Source organism: Manihot esculenta, chromosome 9 (assembly GCF_001659605.2).
Source record: "Manihot esculenta cultivar AM560-2 chromosome 9, M.esculenta_v8, whole genome shotgun sequence".
Classification (NCBI taxonomy): Eukaryota; Viridiplantae; Streptophyta; class Magnoliopsida; order Malpighiales; family Euphorbiaceae; genus Manihot; species Manihot esculenta.
The window spans coordinates 16,013,289-16,035,252 of NC_035169.2; the positions used below are offsets into that span (position 1 = coordinate 16,013,289).

General features: G+C 35.8%; 2 protein-coding genes across 10 annotated transcripts in view; one reads left to right on the forward strand and one right to left on the reverse strand.

Annotated features, from left to right (window-relative positions):
• LOC110623400 (Fanconi anemia group D2 protein homolog) overlaps positions 1 to 18,300 on the reverse strand; it is a 58,778-nt gene extending 40,478 nt beyond the window's left edge. For 3 of the 9 annotated variants that reach the window (XR_006351865.1, XR_006351866.1, XR_006351867.1), the window contains exons 1-9: positions 17,769 to 18,300; positions 17,255 to 17,681; positions 16,916 to 17,164; positions 16,624 to 16,836; positions 16,384 to 16,515; positions 16,185 to 16,314; positions 15,997 to 16,043; positions 15,803 to 15,904; positions 15,594 to 15,698 (exon numbers count right to left, since the gene is read on the reverse strand). Coding sequence is in view for 5 of the 9 variants with exons in the window: in XM_043959469.1 (XP_043815404.1) it covers positions 15,594 to 15,698; positions 15,803 to 15,904; positions 15,997 to 16,043; positions 16,185 to 16,314; positions 16,384 to 16,515; positions 16,624 to 16,836; positions 16,916 to 17,164; positions 17,255 to 17,681; positions 17,769 to 18,130 (1,767 nt within the window). In the remaining 4 variants the exon portion in view is untranslated. The remainder of the gene's footprint in view (positions 1 to 15,593; positions 15,699 to 15,802; positions 15,905 to 15,996; positions 16,044 to 16,184; positions 16,315 to 16,383; positions 16,516 to 16,623; positions 16,837 to 16,915; positions 17,165 to 17,254; positions 17,682 to 17,768) is intronic. The other 6 variants (XM_021768334.2, XM_021768333.2, XM_021768335.2 and 3 more) reach the window with 4 other exon arrangements.
• LOC122724486 lies at positions 6,068 to 6,982 on the forward strand. Its single transcript, XM_043959470.1, has 3 exons — positions 6,068 to 6,399; positions 6,493 to 6,626; positions 6,739 to 6,982. Exons 1-3 carry the CDS (start codon positions 6,072 to 6,074, stop codon positions 6,832 to 6,834), a joined length of 558 nt encoding a protein of 185 aa, XP_043815405.1. The 5' UTR covers positions 6,068 to 6,071; the 3' UTR covers positions 6,835 to 6,982.
• Positions 18,301 to 21,964: the final 3,664 nt, after the last annotated feature.

The following is a 21,964-nucleotide window of genomic DNA, read 5'->3' on the forward strand; positions in this document are numbered from 1 at the left end:
CTTAATAAGGATTGACTGCAAGAGTGCTAAAGAGATACTCTTAAAAGATGTTAAAAACATCACGTCAAAACAAATATTTGCAAGATGGCAAGCTATTTTATCTGTATTTGATTTTGACATAGAATTTATTCGTGGAGAATGTAACTCATTACCTGATTTTCTAACCCGTGAATTTCTTACAGGAAATGAGTTCAAAGACTCCAGCCAAAAGGCCGTTTAAAGAAACGTCACCCCCGCCTAAAAGGACGGACAGGGTGAGAGATGATGCTTATAAAATAGGCATCAAAATAGTCAATGATAAGGAGGTAAACTACTCCTACATTCCTATCAGTTTCTTCTTTCTAAATGTTATTGAGAAGAAACATTTAGGCTTAAAGCCTGATGAAGTGGCAAAATTTTACACCGAGTATCATTCTTATGTTCCATACTTGCCAAAGGCTTATGATTACTATCAGGCAATCCTTGCCGAAACAGGATCAGTTGAATTTACTCCAATAGAAAGAGCAGGGCATGAATGGGCATTCAGTAAGTTCATCATTAAACGAGTGGTGACTAGTGAAGAGTGGGAAGACTCTCTTTTCAAGCAAAGAGAATTAAGTTGTGCCAAGCCCAGGTTTTACAGCTACTTTGATTATATATATGCTTGGTCGGGAGCCTTGTTTTATGAAAACAGACAAAAGAAATTTAGTTGGTTCATGCAATTCCAACTAGAAAAAGATGACTGGGAATTTCCTGCCTGGTTTCACGAGTGGTTTTTTAACTGGGGATTATTCCCTATTATTTTACCTAACAAGGTTAGGAATGTCTATGAACTATTCACAGCCGAAAACAGAGAGGTAAAAGATCCACGGATGATGTTCGCCATCCTTTATAAACTTCCCTGGATCATCAGATGGGACTACCATATTGCAATAAAAACTCCTAAGAAATTCAACGAGTTTTCTTAAGAAAAAATCCCCTGGTTGACAAGGAGAGTTATGGCAAAATGGTGGGATAAATTTGAGTTTTTTGAATCCCCATCAGTTTATCACAAAAAAGGATTAATTAGTCTGGTTAAAAAACCAGAAAATCTTCAATCTCACTCTAAGACTCCTAATGTTTTTGAGCTGTTTAAAGATCTGTTTCAGGCAGTTCCCAAAGAAGAACTAAGAAAACAACTATTCCAAGCATTAGGAGAACTTGAGGATTCAGCCACCTCAAAGAAGAAGGGTGAGTGCTGAAAGAGTAAATTTCATAGGATGAAGGAAAGTGACTCCGACAACGAAGATGAACTGTCACTATTCATGGACAGCCAGGACCCCGCTGATTGGGACAATCCGGACATGTGGCCATAAAATCACTAAAAGAGATAAAATTATTGAAGTGATAAGAAATCTTATCCGGGGCATCTCTAAAAGAGATAACGATGAGATAGATGGATAAAATTCCTTATCAACAAAGTGAAAGCTGTACAAGAGGACAAATAAGTTGACGTATGCAATGACGTAGAAAAGATTCTCTTGAAGACTATAAATTAGCTAATGTTTGTACAAAAGAGCATCGCTCATTTTATATTTTCTTCTTGCAAATTCTCTCTCGAAGTTTGTATCCAAATCTTGTAACCTTGCTTTCTTTTATGAATGAAAAGTTGTTTTTCCAAATTTGAGAAATGATCTCTTGGCAAAAAACTCTCTAATCTTACTCTCAAAAATGAAACTGCAAAAATCTACCGGAAAAGAAACCTACCTGTCAATGAGCTAATTGGGCAAAGAGATTTGTTAGGAGAACCATCCGGCAAGTACGATTACTACGTTTGGTATACTAAACCCGAGTCTGCCGACACTCCTATCTCAGAGATCAAGCCAACTGGTTGGGGAGAAGAATTTTTACAGGAAGATCTTGTAAGTATTTTATGTCTAATTTCATTCAGTCTGCAATAGAAAAATTATTATTAATAGATCTTACCAATGAAGTGAAGTAACGTATTTTAGGCAACAACTAGTATTTGAAGGAATAGGATTGTTTGAATGGCATCAAGCTAATCATCAAGAACACTGTGATTGCCGAGAAACTCATAGAACTTTAGCTTTATTTAATGTCATAATAAATTATTTAGATCAACTGTTAAGGAATAATAATTTTTAAAATAAAATAAAAAGAGAGTATTTTTGTTCTTTTAGTAGGTGTTCTTTCTTGGTATATCGACTGGAAAACTAGACCTCTTTAATCCGGCAACTGTTGTGCCGTAGAAGAAACCTGGGTTACAACGTCACGTACCAGAAGCAAACTACTTGGGCTGTGTTTTTTAATTTTAATTTTGTTTGCGCGCTAGCTTCCCCTATTGGTATCAGAGCCAGGTTGGAAAGTAGTTAATCTATTGGTCTAGTGAAACCCCAAGTCGCGTATCCGGTAAGCCGTGTTACCTGAGTGTGTTAAGGCGTGTTACCTGAGTGTGTTAAGGCGTCAGGAGTAAACCGTTGACGTGATCTAGACTAAAATGGAAAGACTATTTGAAAACCTTTCTGGTCTTGGTAGGAGGTCTAGCACCACTAGCTCTAGCTCTAAAAGAAAAATAAAAAATAAAGAAGTTTAATTAGCAGCCGATCTAGATACTAATTTAAATAATTGGAAATTACCACCACTGTCATCAAGTCTTATATATAAGTCTTCAAATTTTAGTAAATTTAAATCTGATTATGTTGTAAAGACCGTAGAACAAGCAACTCCGGTGCATGAAGGACTTCAATCCATGAGTTTATTGTCTGAAGAACTCATCCAAAAACATCAGGAGAAGTATCTATTCCTTCATATAGGAATGGTACAAGTTGCGGTAAAACTTGCAATCAGATTAGGACTAAATACTGCAGCTATGTTGTGTGTCAGAGATAAAAGGCACAATAATTTTAATGATTCTTTACTCGGAGTGGTAGAATCATCATTGTGCGATGGGCCAATCTTCTTTCAATGTTACCCTAATCTTACATTGTCATTGATGGATCCTCATATAATGAAGACTCTTATCCTTGATATTAAGACGATGGGGTATGATATGGTTCCAGGCTCTGAGAATTTGATCCTAATCTACAGGATCCATTATAAAGCCATGAATACTGTGGTCCCTAATTTGAGGGAAGAAGCTACTAAGTTGATTTCTCCGAAAGGAACAACAACTTTGTTCGTAATAACCAACATGGCAAAAGGAAATCTGATGGTTCCAAAAGCAATACAATGGGATCAGGTAAATCTACCCGATAGTTGGATACTAGAAGATGCGGTACCTCCTAAAAAGGAAGAGTCAACTTCAGTACAATCTATAGTTGAGACAAGAGAAGGAGCAGTGGCAATTTCTTTTGCCAGAAGTAGAAGCAGCAGAAGCCTCTCAGAAGTCTTTGTATTCTCTGAACCGTTACCACCCAGAACTTCTGTCTCAAACAGAGAGCCATTAACTAGAAGTAACTCTATAAGCGGGATTAGAAGAACTGAAGAAAGAGTGGCTCAACCAATTTATGAAAGGCCTCAAAGCCCTACTCCATCTGATATGGGGTACGACAAGGAAAGTATCATTTCTAAGCCATTTAAAATAATGGTATTAGAAAAGGAAGAGACACCATTCAATAAATGGTTCCAGATGGAATTCCCTAAAAGGGAACAAAAACTATGGACAAAATGGTATGACATTTACAAGTCTCAAAAAGAGGGAAGTAAAACCTTTCCAGAGTTTCTAAAACATTGCCTGACTCTATTGAAAAAACCTTATCCTGATTTTCAGGACGAAGCCTTTTTAAATACGATTGAGTCAGCCTACAAAATCTTTTTGACTCCACAAGGAAAACCAGTTAAAGATATCCATCCACCCTTGACTGATCTCACCTACAAAATAAACGACAACTCTCAAGCAGAATGTATTCCATTCGCCCATAAAGGCAGTGAGAACCCAATAGCCAGACAACAAAATTTCACAAACCTTAGTCTACATACTATTGGACAACAGTTGAACAGGGTAGAAAATCAAGTCTCCAGGTTAAAATCCTCGACAGACATTCTTCCTAAAAGGGAGAAAGGCGAGACCTCTGGCACAAAAATCAAGGAAAAGGTGTTGTTTAAACCCATGGAAACCAAGAGTATTCGTTTATAGTTGATGATCGAGAAGAAATGTTGGACGAGCTGACTAAAAGGTTAGCAAAGTTAGGATTGGGCGGAGACGCCAAGAAAAAGTCCATCCCACTAACCGTGGAAGAAGACTCTGAAACTTCTGAAGAAGAAATAGATTCTCCTAAAAAAGGAGAAGAAGAATACATAAATCAAATAGAAACAATGCTAAAAGCATCGGAACCCAATGAGGTCAATAGGATAACTTATCCTAAACCTCAAGCAACAATGAATATAAAGCCTTATTACCCCAGGCCATCTCCAATCAATCTACAGTATGAAGATACAAGCTACAGCATGCAGAATAAAGGGTAATGATGACCCTACAATAGCCAAAGCCTTAATATCAGGCTTCACAAGCCAGCTAAAAGGCTGGTGGGATTTTTCAGTCTCCACTGAGGGTAAAACCGAGATATTTGGAATGACAAAACAAGAAGGAGAAAATATGGTACCCAATTGTGTTAATACCCTATTATACACAATAGGGTTACACTTTATCGGATCAGCCAGCATGTATGCAGACAGATCATAGGAGCAGTTAATAAATTTGAAATGTCCTGATTTGTCGCATTTCAAAAGGTACAAAGATACCTTCTTCTCTTTGTATTGAAAATGCCTCGTGGAAGTGGTTCTGGTTCTACTCAAGGGGGTGGTAAACCAAGTGAAGATATTGGGTGGAAGTTTGCAACACGTACAGGAAAAAAAGGAGAACTGATTTGTAATTTTTGTGGGAGAAAAGTCACAGGTGGAATAACAAGATTGAAGTTACATTTGGCTAACATACCTGGTCAAATTGCAGATTGTCAGAAAGTTTCTTCCCAAGTTAAGAAGGATATGGCCGCTGTCCTGAAAGAATACGAATTAGCTACATAGGATAAAGAAAAAAGAGAAAGAGAATTAGAAGAAGAAATTATGAATATAAATAGAATCGAAGATGATGAAGAGGAGGAGGAGGAGGACATCGAAATGGAAATGGCGAGACGGGAGAAGAAGATGAATTTAGAAGGAGAACTGGATCTAGATTTGATGTTGGTGGTAGTAGCAGACAAGTGTTGGGTCGTTCTGCTACTACACGTGAGAGAGGTAGAGAAGCACAAAGATATGCAGAAGTATCTATACCGGCATTTCGGTTGGCTGCCACATAAGTTGAGATAGAGAGAAGCAGAGCCCAACAAAAGCAGCCAAAGTTAAAAACTAAATGGTTGAAGGCATAGAAGGAGAAAATGTTGAAAGCATTTGGAAATTTTGTTATACATAATAGGCTTCCCTTCAGTATTGTTGAGTCACCGTGGACAAAGCCACTTTCAAGAACAACAGCAGAAATCGGGCCTAATGTATCTCCACCTAGTGCTTATGAAATTGTAGAAGTTTATCTGAAAAATGAGATGAAAAAATATATAGCCTCATTTGATGGAATATGGAAGGAGAGAGGTGTTACTATAATGTGTGATGGTTGGAGTGGGCCAACACGTATGAGTATTGTAAATTTCCTTGTCTACTCAAACAGAGGCACAGTGTTCCACAAGTCTATTGATGCATCCAATGTGGAACATAAAGATGGAGAATACTATTTTAAAATTATGAAAGAAGTAGTGGAAGAAATAGGCCCTCAAAAAGTTGTCCAAGTGGTAACGGACAACGAAGCTGCCATTAAATTAGGAGGGAAGAAACTGATGGAGAAATTTCCTAATCTATATTAGACTGCTTGTAGTGCTCATTGTATTGATTTGATTTTGGAAGATATTGGAAAGAAGAAGAGTGTGAAAAAAATAATTGACCAAGCCAAGGTAATTACCCAATTTATTTATAATCATAATTGGGTAGTCAATTATATGAAGAAATTCACGGACAATAGAGATATTATTCGACCTGGCATCACTAGATTTGCCACAAATTTCAGTGCTTTAGAGTATATTGTTCGTTATAAGGTGGGGCTAAGGAATATGTTCGAATCGGAGCAATGGATGATGAGCAAATATGGACAAGCAACAAGTAGTCCAGCGTGTGAAGCAAAAAAATTTGTGCTTGGCTTAGGCAGCGAAGGAAGAAACTTTTGGGAGAGAGCACAACAAATAATGAAAGTTCAAGAACCTCTCCTGAAGGTTTTAAGATTAGTTGATGGGGATGACAAGCCAACAATGGGATTTATATATGAGGCAATGGAGCGAGCAAAGTTGGCTATTCAAAAAAATTCCAGAAGCTATTTGGAATATTGGAGAATAATCGATGATAGATGGAATTTTCAATTGCATCATGACTTACATGCCGCTGGTAAAAACATTGTATTATAATTTGATAGTTTAGAAAATTAAATTGTTAAATTAAGAGATAACTTATTATCTATCTTCGTATTTTATTTTGCAGGATATTTTCTAAATCCTCAATATCAATATGGCCTACATGATATTGGAAATGATAATGAGATCATGTTGGATCTCAAAAATGTGATTCAACGTCTAGAGGGGGATTTAGTAAATCAAGGAAAAGCATTAAATCAAGTAAGTAACAAGCTAATTCTCAAGTGTTACTATGTTAGTGTAGTTGAAGGCTTGAAGCTTGAACTATTGCTTTTGAACCTGAAGTTAACTTACTGAAATTTGGAACATGTAGGCCTTACTTTTTCGGGACAAAATAGAGAGTTTTGGAACAGCTTTGGCGCAAAAAGCAATTAAGTTCACTAATCCAGGTACTAAGTTTATAAAATAAGTATAAATTATTTTTGTTCATTCATTTTTATACAACTACGTTCATTAAAATAATAAAAATTTAAAAATATTTTGCAGCTGAGTGGTGGATTAATTATGGAGAAAGTGCTCCTGAGTTGAGAAAAATCGCTATTAAAGTACTGAGTCAAACAACTTTGACTTCAAACTGCGAGAAAAATTGGAGCACATTTTCTCTCATTCACACAAAGACAAGAAACAGATTGAAGTATCAAAAATTACATGCACTTGTCTTTGTGCACTACAACATGAGGCTGAAAATTAGAAATTTGACAAGAAAAAGCCAACAGGAGTTAGACAAGAGTTACGATCAATTAATAAAGGAGAATACTATTTTTGAAGAAGATGATCCGTTAAACTCTTGGTTGGAGAAAAGGGAATCTCCATTGCTTGATGGGCAACCAAATCCATGGTTGGATGATGAAGAGGCGGGTAATGCTCCATCACAGTCTGAATCTACCACTCAAACTCAAGGACAACAAGGTGTTGCTGGTGATGATGATTCTTTTATTTTATCCAGCTTTAGTAGTGATGATGATGATGGTGGTGGTGATCAAGGAGGAGTTGGAACCACAGTTGAAGGAGGTGGTAGTCGTAGTTCACAAGATCCACCTAGTCAAAGACAAAGTGGAATTAGAATTGCTTCTGAACCATCTCCAATGCGTACATATCAAAGATCAAGAGGCTCTCATAATTCTGGTACTGGTGGTGCTGAAACATCCCAAACAAGGGGTAAGGATGTTGCATATGAGGAGGAGTCAATTGATTCATTAAATTATGGATACGACACTGGCACGTATAATCCAAATTTTATGTATAGTGGTGGACCTGGTGGTTGCTCATCATCTGAAGATACTTCATCAAATTATGGGTTCCATGGCCAATTTAGAGGGGTGCCATTGCCATATCCAACAAATTATCCTCCTGCATATTCATATTACCCCTTATCAGGAGCAGAGTCAGCTTTATCATACCCTCAGCCAACTTATGGTGATCCTAATGATATTATGGGTGGTGGTTCCTTATTCAGTTTTGATCCACAACAATACTATCAACATCAGCAGCATCACCTTAATGATCAAAGCTCAGCAAGCCAAAGTCAAGACCAACAAGAACCTGCACGGCGTTCTTTTTGGTGGTTGTGAGGTTGGTAATTTCCTATATGATATTTAATTTAAGCTAAATAGTATATATTTGATATATTTATGTTTATTATATATTTGTATACATTGTTCTGAATTAAATCTATTGATATCATATCATTTTATGAACTTTGCAAATTGATTTGAAAAATTTGCGTAGCGCCAGGCCGTTACCGTTACGTTATGGCTGTTACAGACCTGTTTCCGTTACCCGCGGCCGCTATCGCGATTTAAAACCATGGGTTGAGTATCCATTGAAAATGTCATTCATAATCTTTTGAAACTCAGACAGGGCATTTTTAAGCCTAAACGGCATGACGTTCCACTCATAGTGACCAAACGGGACTGTAAATGCCGTTTTGTATTTATCCTCATCTGATATTTGAATTTGCCTGTAGCCTGACTTTAAGTCAAACTTTGAGAAAACATTTGCCTCAAAGAGTCTGTTTAACAGATCTCTCTTATTAGGCAGAGGATATCTCATCCATCTTAGAGCCTTGTTTAAAGGTTTGTAATTGATAACCAATCGAGGCACTCCGCGTTCCAACTCGGCTGCATTTTCTACGTAGAATGCAGCTCCAAGGACTCTTACTCTTTCTTATTAGTCCTTTTCTTTCTAGCTCTGCTATTTCTTGTTTGCAGATTTCTAAGTGCCTGGGTCCCATGGCTATAGGTCTAGCCTTTGTAGGGATCAATGTTTCATCAAAGCCTGGTTCGTATGGTAGATTTACCACATGCTTCTTTCGTTCCCAGAATGCATTTGGACTTTCTGCACAAATGCTGTTTAGCATTGCCTCATGGATTGTTTTAATCCTTTGTTGTATTTTAGGATCATTTATCCTTTCCTCTAAGTTCCTCTGAGAAACTTCTTGTTTTAAAGAAGTGATGAACTTGGTTTTATCCTGGATGTTACATTTGAGCACATCAATTTCTTTTAGACGAGGCTGAGATATGAAATGAAAGGTGATTACCTTCCCATTAATCTCAGTGCTGATCCCTTCTTTTGCTATCCGTTGGATCGAATAAAGCATATGGAGAAATGGATTTCCCAATATGACCTTATGAGATAATCCTTTAACCATTAAGAAAGGGATTTCAAAACAAATACCTTCATTGCAGATGACTATGTTGTTGAGTTTGTACTTCACGGACATTTTGCTTCCATCTATTGTATTTAATTCCTCTAAGGTTTTATAGAAATACTTTGAAGGAACCAATCCTTCATTAATGCAATTTAAATCCGCTCCTGAATCGATCAAAGCGACAATCTGAATCATGTATTCTTTGTGTACCACTATAGTTATCTTAGTATGCCACTTGTGGGTTATTACCCTATCAACCAGATTGACATAATGAAGATCATTGATTTCTTGATCCTTTCCTTCTTCATCATCATCTGACTCCTTTTCATCAAGTTGAGGTTCTGTTCCCCTTAGTAATTCAAGAACAAATACTCTTTCTTTTAAACCTTGCATCTCAGATTTTACTGAGTTTAATTCTTCCTTCAATTCTTTTATCGTAGGCTCCTTTGATTTTTTAGAGTTTTTAACTCTTTCCAGGATTTCTTTTAGATCATAAGGAGTCTATTTGAGGTCCATCTTCTTTTCCAAACGACTTTGTGATGCTTCTGGTGTGTTCCTATATATTTTGATATAAGCTTCTAGCTTCTCTCTTTTCTTTTCTGGATTTTCGATATTATCGATTAAGTCCAGAATAAGATCTTCTTCTTTAGTGAGTACTAGCAAGCCGTTCATGGCACACAGAGACTTTTAGTAGTCACATCCTCCTTCACATTTTGCGTCTCCTTTTGATTCTTCTTCATAGGACGCACTCTCTTCGCTTTCTTCTGAAGTATAGTCAATGGCGTTTAGTTCCATATCTTCTTGCTCAGGATCAGTGTCATTTAGAAGTAGCTTCTCTAGTGCTTTCTTTAAGTCATCTTTAATAGTTAACGCCTGAATTTGTTGCTTCATTCTACACTTATTAGCGTAGTGACCTGCCTTTCCGCATTTGTAGCAGATAATAGTTTTCTCTGCTTTGCTCCTTTTGGGGTTAAATTGTTTTTTTCTTTTAGGAAACTCCCTCTTAAGACTTCCTTCAATTTTCTTTTGATCAAACCTTTTAGGTTTATGGTAGTAATGCTTTGGATGATTTTTTGGCTTCTCTCTTTCCCCCCTTAAATTTCCTGGCATAAGGAAATTTAATTGGTTGAAATCCAATCTGTTCGCAGAAGTTACCAAGGATTTGCTTACCATGAATCCGCTCTTTCTGCTTGTCTATTTCTTCTATGCCTACTTTACAGGATTGGAAGAAAGCTCTCAAAGTTTCTAATTGGAAGGGAGTAATAATTGAAGAAATGAAAGTTTTGGCTAAAAATAAGACTTGAGAGTTAATGTCTCTTCCACATGGAAAAAAACCAGTTGGCTGCAAATGAGTGTTCACTATAAAACACATAGTAGATGAATCAATTGCAAGATCAAGGACAGACTAGTTGTCAAGAGATACACTCAAACCTAGGGAGTGGACTACCATAAGACATTTTCCCCTGTTGCCAAAATGAACTCAATTAGAGTATTGTTATCTTGTGCTGCTAATCTTGACCGGAACCTACAATGATTTAATGTGAAAAATGCATTCATCCACAAAGTCTTAGAGGAAGAAGTGTATATGAAAATCCCTCATGAATTTATTCATAACATAAGGAAAGGTATACAAACTAAAAAAGGCTTTGTATAGGTTAAAGCAGTTGGTTGCAAATAAGTGTTCACTATAAAACACATAGTAGATGAATCAATTGCAAGATCAAGGACAGACTAGTTGTCAAGGGATACACTCAAACCTAGGGAGTGGACTACCAGAAGACATTTGCCCCAGTTGCCAAAATGAACTCAATTAGAGTATTTTTATCTTGTGCTGCTAATCTTGACCGGAACCTACAGCAATTTAATGTAAAAAATGCATTCCTCAACAAAGACTTAGAAGAAGAAATGTATATGAAAATCCCTCATTAATTTATTCATAAAAAACATAAGGAAAGGTATACAGACTAAAGAAGGTTTTGTATAGGTTAAAGCAGTCACCCAAAACTTGGTTTGATCGATTCAACAGTGCTATGATTTCTTTTGACTATCAACAGAGCAATACTGACCATACTCTGTTTATCAGACATCACAAGAGTAAAATTACTTTTCTCATAATCTATGTTGATAACATAGTAATAATAGGGATGACATTAAATAGATGACTCGACTGAAAAAGCTTTTGGCTCAGGAGTTCAAAACTAAAGATAAGAAAACTTCAATATCTCATGAAATCAAGATTGCCATATCAAAGAAGGAAATCTTTATTTCTCAGAGAAAATATATTCTCAATCTTTTGGAAGTAATTGGTATGCTAGAATGCAAACCAATAGAAACTCCCATTGAGAGCAATCACAAACTAAATACAGGGATTAGTGAATCAGTGGATATTGGCAAATATCAGAAGTTGGTAGACAGACTGATTCATCTTTTGCATACTCGACCAAATATAACATATGCAGTCAGCTTAGTCAGTCAATTTATACATGATCTCATGAGCCTCACATGTAAGTTGTTCTTTGTATTTTGCAATACTTGAAATCTACTCCTAGAAAAGGTCTACTATTTTTTGAACACAGTTATTTCCACATACATGCATTCATAGATGCAGACTAGGTTAGATCCTTGATGATAGTAGGTCAATTGCCAGCTACTGCACACTTGTGGGAAGAAATCTTCTCACTTGGAGAAGCAAGAAGCAAAGTATTATTGCTTGATCAAGTGTTAAAGCGAATTATAGAGATGACACAAGGTGTTTGTGAACTCTTATGATTACAAAGTGAAGAATTTTGGGAAAATTTTGAGTATTCTTGTATTTCACTCTTAATCTTTACAATTGGTCTACATGACTATTTATACACAAAGAATCATATCTAAATAGGAAACAAATAATAAAATAATAATTACAGAGATAATTAAGGATTCTAATCAAATCAAATTAAATCCCTAGAATCAGCTAGGATTAGCAAATAAATCAACACTCCCCCTCAAGTTGGTGCAAAGATGTCACACATGCCCAACTTGCAAATCAAATTATGGTAGATCTTGTTGTTAAGCCCTTTAGTAAACACATCCGCAAGTTGCCCAGTAGAAGTCACATGAACTAGGCTCAAGACACCGTCTGTTAATTTTTCTTTAATGAAGTGCCGGTCAATTTCAATGTGTTTCGTTCGGTCATGTTGGACTGGATTTTGTGCTATACTTATAGCAGCTTTATTGTCACAATACAAGGTTATCTTGTCTCTCTCGGACAATCTCAATTCTTCCAATAACTTCTGCAACCATAAGAGTTCGCACACTCCTTGGGCCATTGCTCTGTATTCTGTTTCCGCACTTGACCGAGCAACAACACTTTGTTTTTTGCTCCTCCAAGTGACAAGGTTCCCCCCCACAACTGTGCAGTAGCCAGAGGTGGATCTCCTGTCATCGAGAGATCCTGCCCAATCTGCATCTGTAAAAGTTTCAATTCGGAGGTGACTATGTTTGGAGTAAAGAATTCCTTTCTCTAGCGCAGACTTCAAGTATCTCAAGATGCGAAGTACAGCTTGCATATGAGTCTCGCGAGGGTCATGCATGAATTGGCTGACTAAGCTAACAGCATATGCTATATCCGGTCGAGTGTGCGAGAGATAGATCAACCTTCCTACCAATCTCTGATATCTTCCAATATCCACGGACTCACCAGCTCCTGTCTTCAGCTTGTGATTACTTTCAATGGGAGATTCTGCTGGTTTACACCTCATCATACCAGTTTCTTCCAAAAGATCTAGAATGTACTTTCTTTGGGAGATGAAAATTCCTTTTTCTGATCTAGCCACCTCGATACCTAGGAAATATTGCAGTTTTCCTAGATCTTTGATTTCAAATTCCTGAGCTAACAACCTCTTTAGTTGAGTCATTTCCTCTTTATCATTGCCTGTCACCACTATATCATCAACATAAACAATAAGAAGGGTGATCTTACCCTTGTGATATTTGATAAACAGAGTGTGATCAGCATTGCTTTGTTGGTAACCAAAGGACATCATGGCTCTGCTAAACCTGTCAAACCAAGCTCTAGGAGATTGTTTTAGCCTATACAAAGCCTTTTTTAACCTGCACACCTTTCCTTGTGTCTTCTCATCAGCGAACCCAGGAGGAATTTCCATGAACACTTCTTCCTCTAAATCTCCATGGAGGAAAGCATTCTTCACATCAAACTGTTGCAAGTCCCAGTCCAAATTGGCTGCGCAAGATAACAAAACACTGATTGAGTTCATTTTTGCAACTGGGGCAAATGTCTCTTGGTAATCCACTCCATAGGTTTGGGTGAATCCTTTAGCAACTAATCTGGCCTTAAACCGTTCAATTGTGCCATCAGCTTTGTGTTTCACTGTGAACACCCATTTACAGCCAACGAGTTTCTTCTCAGGTGGGAGAGTGACAAGCTCCCAAGTCTTATTTTTAGCCAATGCTTTCATCTCTTCAATCATTGCTTTCTTCCATTCAGGATCTACAACTGGTGCAGTATGGAGCATAGCATGTGGACAACTTTCCTCTTGTTGAACATGGGCATGGGCCTCTTCTAGAGAAGGAAAAGGATTTCTTCCCAACATTTGGACCCGAATTAGATCATATTCGTTATTCAACCCTGCAAGAAAATCATAGACCCGCTCCTTTTCAATCATTCTCCGAAATTTGACTGCATATCCAGTGCAGTCTGCCTGGAAGTCTTGATAGTAATCAAGCTCCTGCCATAAGCCACATAACTCAGAATAAAATTGAGAGATAGTCATTTCTCCTTGCTTAGTACCATAAATCTTATTCTGAATATCATAAATTTGGGCATCATTCCCAATCTTGGAATAAGTTAAAGACAAAGCTTTCCATATTTTTGCAGCAGTATCAATTAACAAATAGGACTTAGAGATATGAGGTTGCATAGAGTTCAGTAACCATGTCATAACAAGACAATTATCCGAGTCCCATTGAGGAAAATCTGGATCACTCTCATCAGGTTGCTTTTTATTACCAGTGACATAACCCTGCAGTCCTCTAGCCTTGATAAACAACAAACAAGACCTTGACCAAGCAAGATAATTGGTTCCATCAAGTTTTATGGGACTAATTTGCAAGGAAGGATTATCAAAGTTAGGAATCGAGACCCTTTTACCTTCTGCCATAGTAAAGATTTATGAACCGTGAAAGAATAAGAGGTACCCAAGGTTGTACACACAAGAAAGCCCATTTGATTCACCAAAAGACCGGGTAACAGCACGAGGGCCGGAAAGATGGTCGGAATCGTCGCCGAAGTGATCGGAGCGGCGAAACAGTGACAGACGATGGATCACGGGCCGGGAAGCTACGGGTCACGCGTCGGGAAGGGGTGGTGCGTGAGCCTCACGCGCAGGCTTTTCTGGCGTCGAAGCTGGTCGATCGGTCGGTGGCAGTCCGGCGATTCTCCTGGTGCCACGGTGAGAGAATAAGAGGCTCCTAGGTGAGTTAGTACCAAAAATGATAGATCTAGGGTTTTGAAATCCTAAAAATGAAAATTTGAATTTGGACCCAAAAAATCAGGAAAAGGCTCTGATACCATGAAGAATTTTGGGAAAATTTTGAGTATTCTTGTATTTCACTCTTAATCTTTACAATTGGTCTACATGACTATTTATACACAAAGAATCATATCTAAATAGGAAGCAAATAATAAAATAATAATTACAGAGATAATTAAGGATTCTAATCAGATCAAATTAAATCCCTAGAATCAGCTAGGATTAGCAAATAAATCAACACAAAGATTGTTAGAGGAATTGAAATTATTGGAGAGAGACAAATTACTCTTGTACTATGACAATAAAGCTGCCATCAGTATAGCTTACAATCTAGTTCAACATGATCGAACGAAGCACATAGAGATTGATCGATACTTCATTAAAGAAAAGTTAATAAATGATGTCTTGATATTAGATTATGTGATTTCTGATGAAAAGCTAGTTGATGTGTTTAACAAAGGACTCAGCAACAAATTAAACCTCGGTTTACAAGTTGAGCATGTGCGATATCTATGCACCAACTAGAGTAGCAGCGTTGTTGACTAATATAGAAGGTTCCTTATTAGGAGAATTCAAATCTTTGGGATCCTAATTATGCTTGATTATAGGGATTTTATTTTCTACCTTTATTATAACTATTTCTAATTAAGTGTTAGTAAATATTTCTAAATTAGGTTGATTTTTTGTTTATAAATACTCAAACCTTGTAAATATCAGTTCAATTGGAATAGAATCAAAAATTCATTCCAAAATGCCTCCATTAGAGTTTCAACAACTCTTGCGAGACCTAATCAAATACATTATCAAACTCAATCACTTGTCAAAAACTTATGGTTTCATTTTTGAAAGTTTCTCATTGATCCAATTATTACATTGACAAGAAAATATCTTGAAAGAGTGTGAAATATGGACAAGCTTGTAAACAAATAAAAAACATCAACACCATCTTTTATGATTTCATAGTTAGGATGATGTTAGACAAGTCACCTCAAATGATGTACCACTAACTTTAGTCACATCTGCAAGACAAGATACTACTTTCAGAGTTCCAATTAAACCCATCTTTTTGTACTTCAAATCGGGATGGTTGACCTGCCAAATAGGAGCCAAGACTACCATGTGAACAAAATACATGAATGAAGGATGCAGATAGAGAGAAAGAAGGGAGGAGAAATGTTTCAATTTACTCCAATTACCTGTTTCCGTAGTATCATTAAAAGTTCATTTCCAAAAGAAGACCCAAAACATTCCTCACTAGATCGAGCCAACAATGCTAGGTGGCTGAAAATTTCATACACCTGAAAATGGAAATGCTAGTGAAAACTAGTATAAACTACAATAGCTCACCTATAATGCCAGAAATAATGATTGGCAACGGCATAGTAGCCACCTTGTGTAGATTTTCAATGTTAAAAGCCTCCAAGTAATCCAATATACCTAAACATAAAATGAAGGAAAAATTGGCAGTAGATTCCAATGCATTGTATTTTATACACGAACAAAAATAGTTAAGGAAACCAAGAAGTGTTCAACTCATCACAACTTGCACAGATGCCAATCACAAAATGATTAGAATACCATTTATATGAGTAGAAAGTGGAATTAATTCTTGGGCATACTTGGAGGCCATGAAAGCCATGGTCTCCAAAGCAGAAGTCACTTCAAAGCTAACTCCAGAACCGACATGAGTTACCAGTGAACTAAGAACCTGCAAAAACACTGTAATGAGACTCCAAATATGTATCAGAAAAATAAGAAATTTCTTTGAACTGCTTACTTCTTGTCTACAGTAAGTATCACCAAACTCTCCAAATAAGCACATGTAAATGTGAGTTCCAAAATCCCTTGCCTTCTGCTCTCTACATGTCAAGAAGTACTCCGACAAAGAAAGAAATGGTGGAAAATAATCCTAAAAGAGAAAAAGAGTAAGGTGAAACTCAAAAGTTCTTCCCAAATTATTGCTTGATAGTCTTTCTTAGTGAAACTATTCTTAATTCCATATGATTTTTGCATATACCTGTACCAATTCCCTGTTTCCACAAATACACTGGTCAATCATAACTTTCTGAATACAATTTTCAACAACTTTCTTCCTAAATATCTTCTCGATGCTCTTTTTCATGGACTTGCCATTCATGTATATCAACACAAGAAGCCACAAGTCTGTGATCTTGTGATCCTGAGGCTTCTCAAGACTAATCAATACTTTCAAAATCTCCTGACATAGCATCTAAGAATAGCAGAAAACATAAAAGAGTTACATCAAAAGAATCACACAAATTTAAGCCAATATACCACAACAGACTTACACTCTTAGATAGAAGACCAGTTCTTAACGCATCAAGAATAGATGCCTCTGTACTGGCCATAAGTGATTTTCCTTTGAGTTTTTTGTGCTGCATTGCATGAGATGTTCCTATAAACTTAAGCTGCTCACGAATATGCAATACTATTCTTCGAACATTTAGAGGTGTTGCGTTAAGCAGCAAGAATCTTAGCAAATGAGGCATGTGCTCCCCGTCAATTGTTTTAATGTACGATATTGCTATGGTAATAACCTACAAAATGAAAAGCGACTTTTGAGAAAGGAACATATGTTTTGCAACAATTGGCAATTATAAAGGACCCTTGAAACGATTATAGAAAACCTGTTCTTGCAAGATGTCATCCAAATTAAGGTTTGAAAAACAGTCAAGCACAGACATGATGATAGAAGAGTCTTCTCGGACCATTTGTCCAAGGGAATCAAACACAGCCTTATTGCTTTGATCACCAATAATCTCCGGCAAGGATCCAATAATCTCTTTCTTAAAGTGTAAAGGGCAAATCAAGAGAACTTGCATCAATTTTTCTAAGAAGGCACTACAATCCACCATAAAATCAAGCCACCGAAAATGATTAATTATAAGCCGTGCAACATCATCCTCGAGCGAACAATCTGGATCGACATCGAAATATTCAGGAATTTTCTCGAGAATCAATATCTGGAGGTCCAATTGGATGGCCGGGACCAGCAAAAGTTGTCGCATTAAGCTCTCACTTCTGCCGCCACATTGATTTGAAGCAACCAAAACCCTAAAGAGTAGCCGAAACAAAAACCATTGAGCCTTAAAATAAGTAGAAAAACACTATCAAATGAAATAAACAACTTACGAAACAGACCTACGGAGATTTTTGGGGGAGTCAATGAAAGAGGAGAAACCAGCAAGGAAATGGGAGCGCAGGGCACGGCCTTCATGGGAAGCCGAGAATAAGCGGTCGAGATGAGAGCGGAGCTTCAAGGGATCGGAAGGAAGGCAGGGTGGACCGGAGGGATTTATCAGCGTACAGCCTGCATCTGCCAGAATAGATACCATCTTATCAATTGCTACAGCTGGAACATCCTCCTCAACACAATTGTTTTCTGAAGATGGTGGTGATCCGGTGGCGGTGGTTTTGGGGATTTTGGGTTCCGGGAGAGGGGATATAAAGGACGCAGAGGAAGGTCTTTTCCGGGAAGGGAATTGATGGCGGAGGAATACCATTTTTGGCCGGTGAAATTCCAGTTCACAGGCGTCCTTTCGCGGTGTTTTCTGCTACTTCAAACAGAATGTGACTTGGAGAAAAAGTAGACTGATATGGCGCTAAATTCCTAACTAGGGCTTTTAAAAAAAATTTTAAAAAAAAAAATATTCCCTCCAAAAAGTAGAGAACGAAGTGCTAGAGTTTTTATCATTGACAACAAGCAATCTATCATCCACTATCAAGCTTATTCAAAATTCATTTAATTTTTTTTTTAAACACTCTCTTATCATTAATCACTATTGCCTCTCTCTAGTCATTAATTACTTTTCTCGCTTCTAATTAATTCTCCGGCTATTCCCTTTAATTTATTCATTATTTTAATTTATAATATTTCAATCCGGAAGTAGTGTTAACTTAATTCATTTCCCAATAACTTTTTTTAAAACTTTTATTCTTTTTTCTTGAAGCATTCTCATTTTTCACTTTTTAGCAGCGGTTAATTTATTTAATTTATTTTTAATATACTTATTTAATATATTTAAAGAAAATAAAATATATTATATATTAAATAAAAAATAAATTATACATTTTTATTGACATAAAAATCACCACCGATATCTCGTTGTATATAAATATGACATTATCTTTTATTCTATAGTATGGGGCTATTTATAACTAAAATTAGTAAAATTTTACAATTAGCTAACTAAAAATTTTCAAAGATCCTAAGATTAACAAGTGCATTAAAAGTGCAGTTCTGAATTCTCCCAAAAGGCCATAATTATTTTTATTATGTTTATAAATCTTGGTATTATTATTTCATAATACATTTAAAACTAAAATTTACAATTTGTTTTGCTCCTGGATGAAACTAAACCATATAATGAAGGACTAAAATTAATAACACTTGAAATTTTATGTATATGAAAACTTCTTATGGCATATAAGTGAAACACAACAACCTGAAAAATATTACATTTTTTTAAAATAATTTTTTATCTAGTATAACTATAATAGTCCATGTACTTCTTAGTCACAAGAACACCCTCATGCATATCTACACATGACATACACCTTTCTCCATCCATGTTAATGCAAAGAAAGTAGCCATGTCAATGCCCTTCTTGAATATAACTCCAAAAAGAATGAAAACAATGTTCACTATTGGCCTTTCCCTTCCAAAATTTTGCAAACCATTGATCTCCAGTGCTTGTGTAAATAAAACGAACCCTTGCCATGTTTACATAATTTTTCCATGATACTTGAACACACATTTCAAATGGCTAAATTGATTTGCACCAAGGCTTGTTCCCTTTCATAATACCACAAATCATATGCTATAAATTATAGTGGAATCAAATTTCAGTGATTTTAGGACCACTGACCCAACGTACCTAACAAATACAATATGGTTTTTCGCTTCTACTAGTAAATGATGCTTGCATCTTTAGAATATCTTTAAGGGTAAATTACACTTTAGTTTCTGAGTTGTACTATAATTAATGGATCAATCCTTATATTTTTAAAATCGAATATTTAAACCTCTCTATTTTCATTTCATACAAATGCACAGTACTTTCATCTATTTATTCCCATTACTAGTGAGAAAATATCTATATTACCCCCTCTTTAAATTATAAATTTTAAGACCTAAGATTTCCAAATTAAATAATCCATTTTGCCCCAAATTGCAATCCCCTTCTCTCTAGTTTCTCCCTCTCTATTGATTTCCTTCTTTATATTACTGTAAATCCTCCATTGGCGAAGTAATTGGTCCTCGACTCTTTACTGCAGTATGAAGGATAGCTGGTTGCCTTGACCCAATTTGTATCGCAGCATAGGACCACGATACTTTATGGTTCCTCAATGTGTATCATGGCACAAGTTGGTCCACTGGTTTCATTCCCAGGAGCAAAAGATTTTTGTAGTCCTCGATTCTTTATACGGCATTAAGTGGGGCTCCTCTTGAAGGCTTTATGAAGAGAAAGAGAGTATGTGGTCCTCAATTCTTAAAGGTGAGGACAGTAAGCTTTCATGTTTCTGCTTTTAGTATAATTTATGTTCATCTTTATATTTTATTCTTTAAGTATGTGACTGAAATATTTTAATGGGTAAAGATTGAAAATTTAAATGGTTACAAAATTTTTTTACCTAGGGTGCTTTTTTTTCAGATGGCCATGAACTTTGCAAACAACTATATGCTATTGGTAAAAAATGAGCATCATGAGGGAATATTGACTTAAGAAGGACTAGCAGGTATTCATATATCACTCTTCTCATTGATGTGTATAACATAATGCAGTTACAAAGTGACTTTATTGAGATTAGGGCAAAAAATGGATTTAGTGTTGAGAGTGATTTTAACTTGATGCTTATATTTGAGTTGTATAAAGAAATACCTGAAATACTCTTAAATTTTACAACAAAGGCAATAGCACTTAGTATTGAGATGTCTGCTGACAAAATGAAGAGTAAAAATATTTATACTGAGGGAGGTATTATGGATTTTTTTCAGCATTGATGGTCCATTATTGGAAAGTGAGAGGCACTATGTAAGAAGGGAAGGGGTAGGACTGTACCACTAAAAGGGGAACTGTTAAGGGGCAATATTAGTTGCAATAAGGAATGTACCAGAGCTACAATATTTAATGATAAGGAAAAGGAAGTGAGAGGAGGTGGAGATGTAGAACATATTAATAAATCTATATATGATGCATAGGAAGTAAGAGTAGATGGAGATGTAGAACATGATGGTGTAGCTAAAGATATACATGAGGAAGAGAAAGTTAGAGTAGGTGAAGATAATGATGAGGGTGAGGCAGTACCTAAATGAAGGAGAAATGCTACAATTTGTGTTGAGAGAAGTTTTGAATATATTTTATATAAGTTTTACTTGTAATATTTGTGTTGAGAATTGAATCTATGTTATTATGTTTATTAGACAAAGTGGAACAAGCAGTAGCTAGTACAATATGAATGTCCCACCTAGTGTTTTTTGATCTCAATACTCAACAATTTATGGATTAATTATATGGTATTGACAATATTTTTTAGATAGGTGCTTTTCTGTGGAATTATAAATAGATTTTTTTGTAGTTTGTTAATATGCATTTCGTGTTGATTTGTAAATTTTTGGATATAGTTGCTATGGACAATATTTTTTGCTAGGATTTTACTTTTGAACTTGGATAATATTGTGAAAGCTTTTTTTATAGCTTTTAGATAACTTATGGACATTCATTTTGGACAGAATGTTCAACAGCTTCTTCTATATATAATATATGAGTCATTTTGAATAGCTTCTCCTACTTATAACCACCTGTTGATTTTATTTGTAGTTTGGATGGTTTAAGATTATTGATTTTGGAACATTAAACATAAGAATGTTATAGTTTTGAATTTGATCATGTAAATGGTTAATCATGATGTGTATATCATTCAAATGATCAAGTATATTATTAATGTTCCAATAACTAGTGTTTGATTAATTAAATATCATTTTGCAATAGAATGGTGTGTGGACTTTATTTCATTTTCAAGTTCATTGATTTTAAATTCAACTAATTAGAAACACTTAACTCTATATATTTTCACAAATTACAACATATTAGCCCTCAAATAAGACAATTTGAAAATTTTCACATAAATCCTTCAATTTTTATTAACCCTTAGTATAAAAATTCAAGTAATTATTAGCACTTGCATAAATTCTTAGTATAAGATTCAAGTAATTAGTAACACTTAAATCATTCAATTTTTATGTATTAAAAAATATCAGTCATTGGAATTAAAATCTGCATTTTTCTCAAAGTCTCTACCATTTCATATTTCCTTGGTATAAAATCCATATAAAT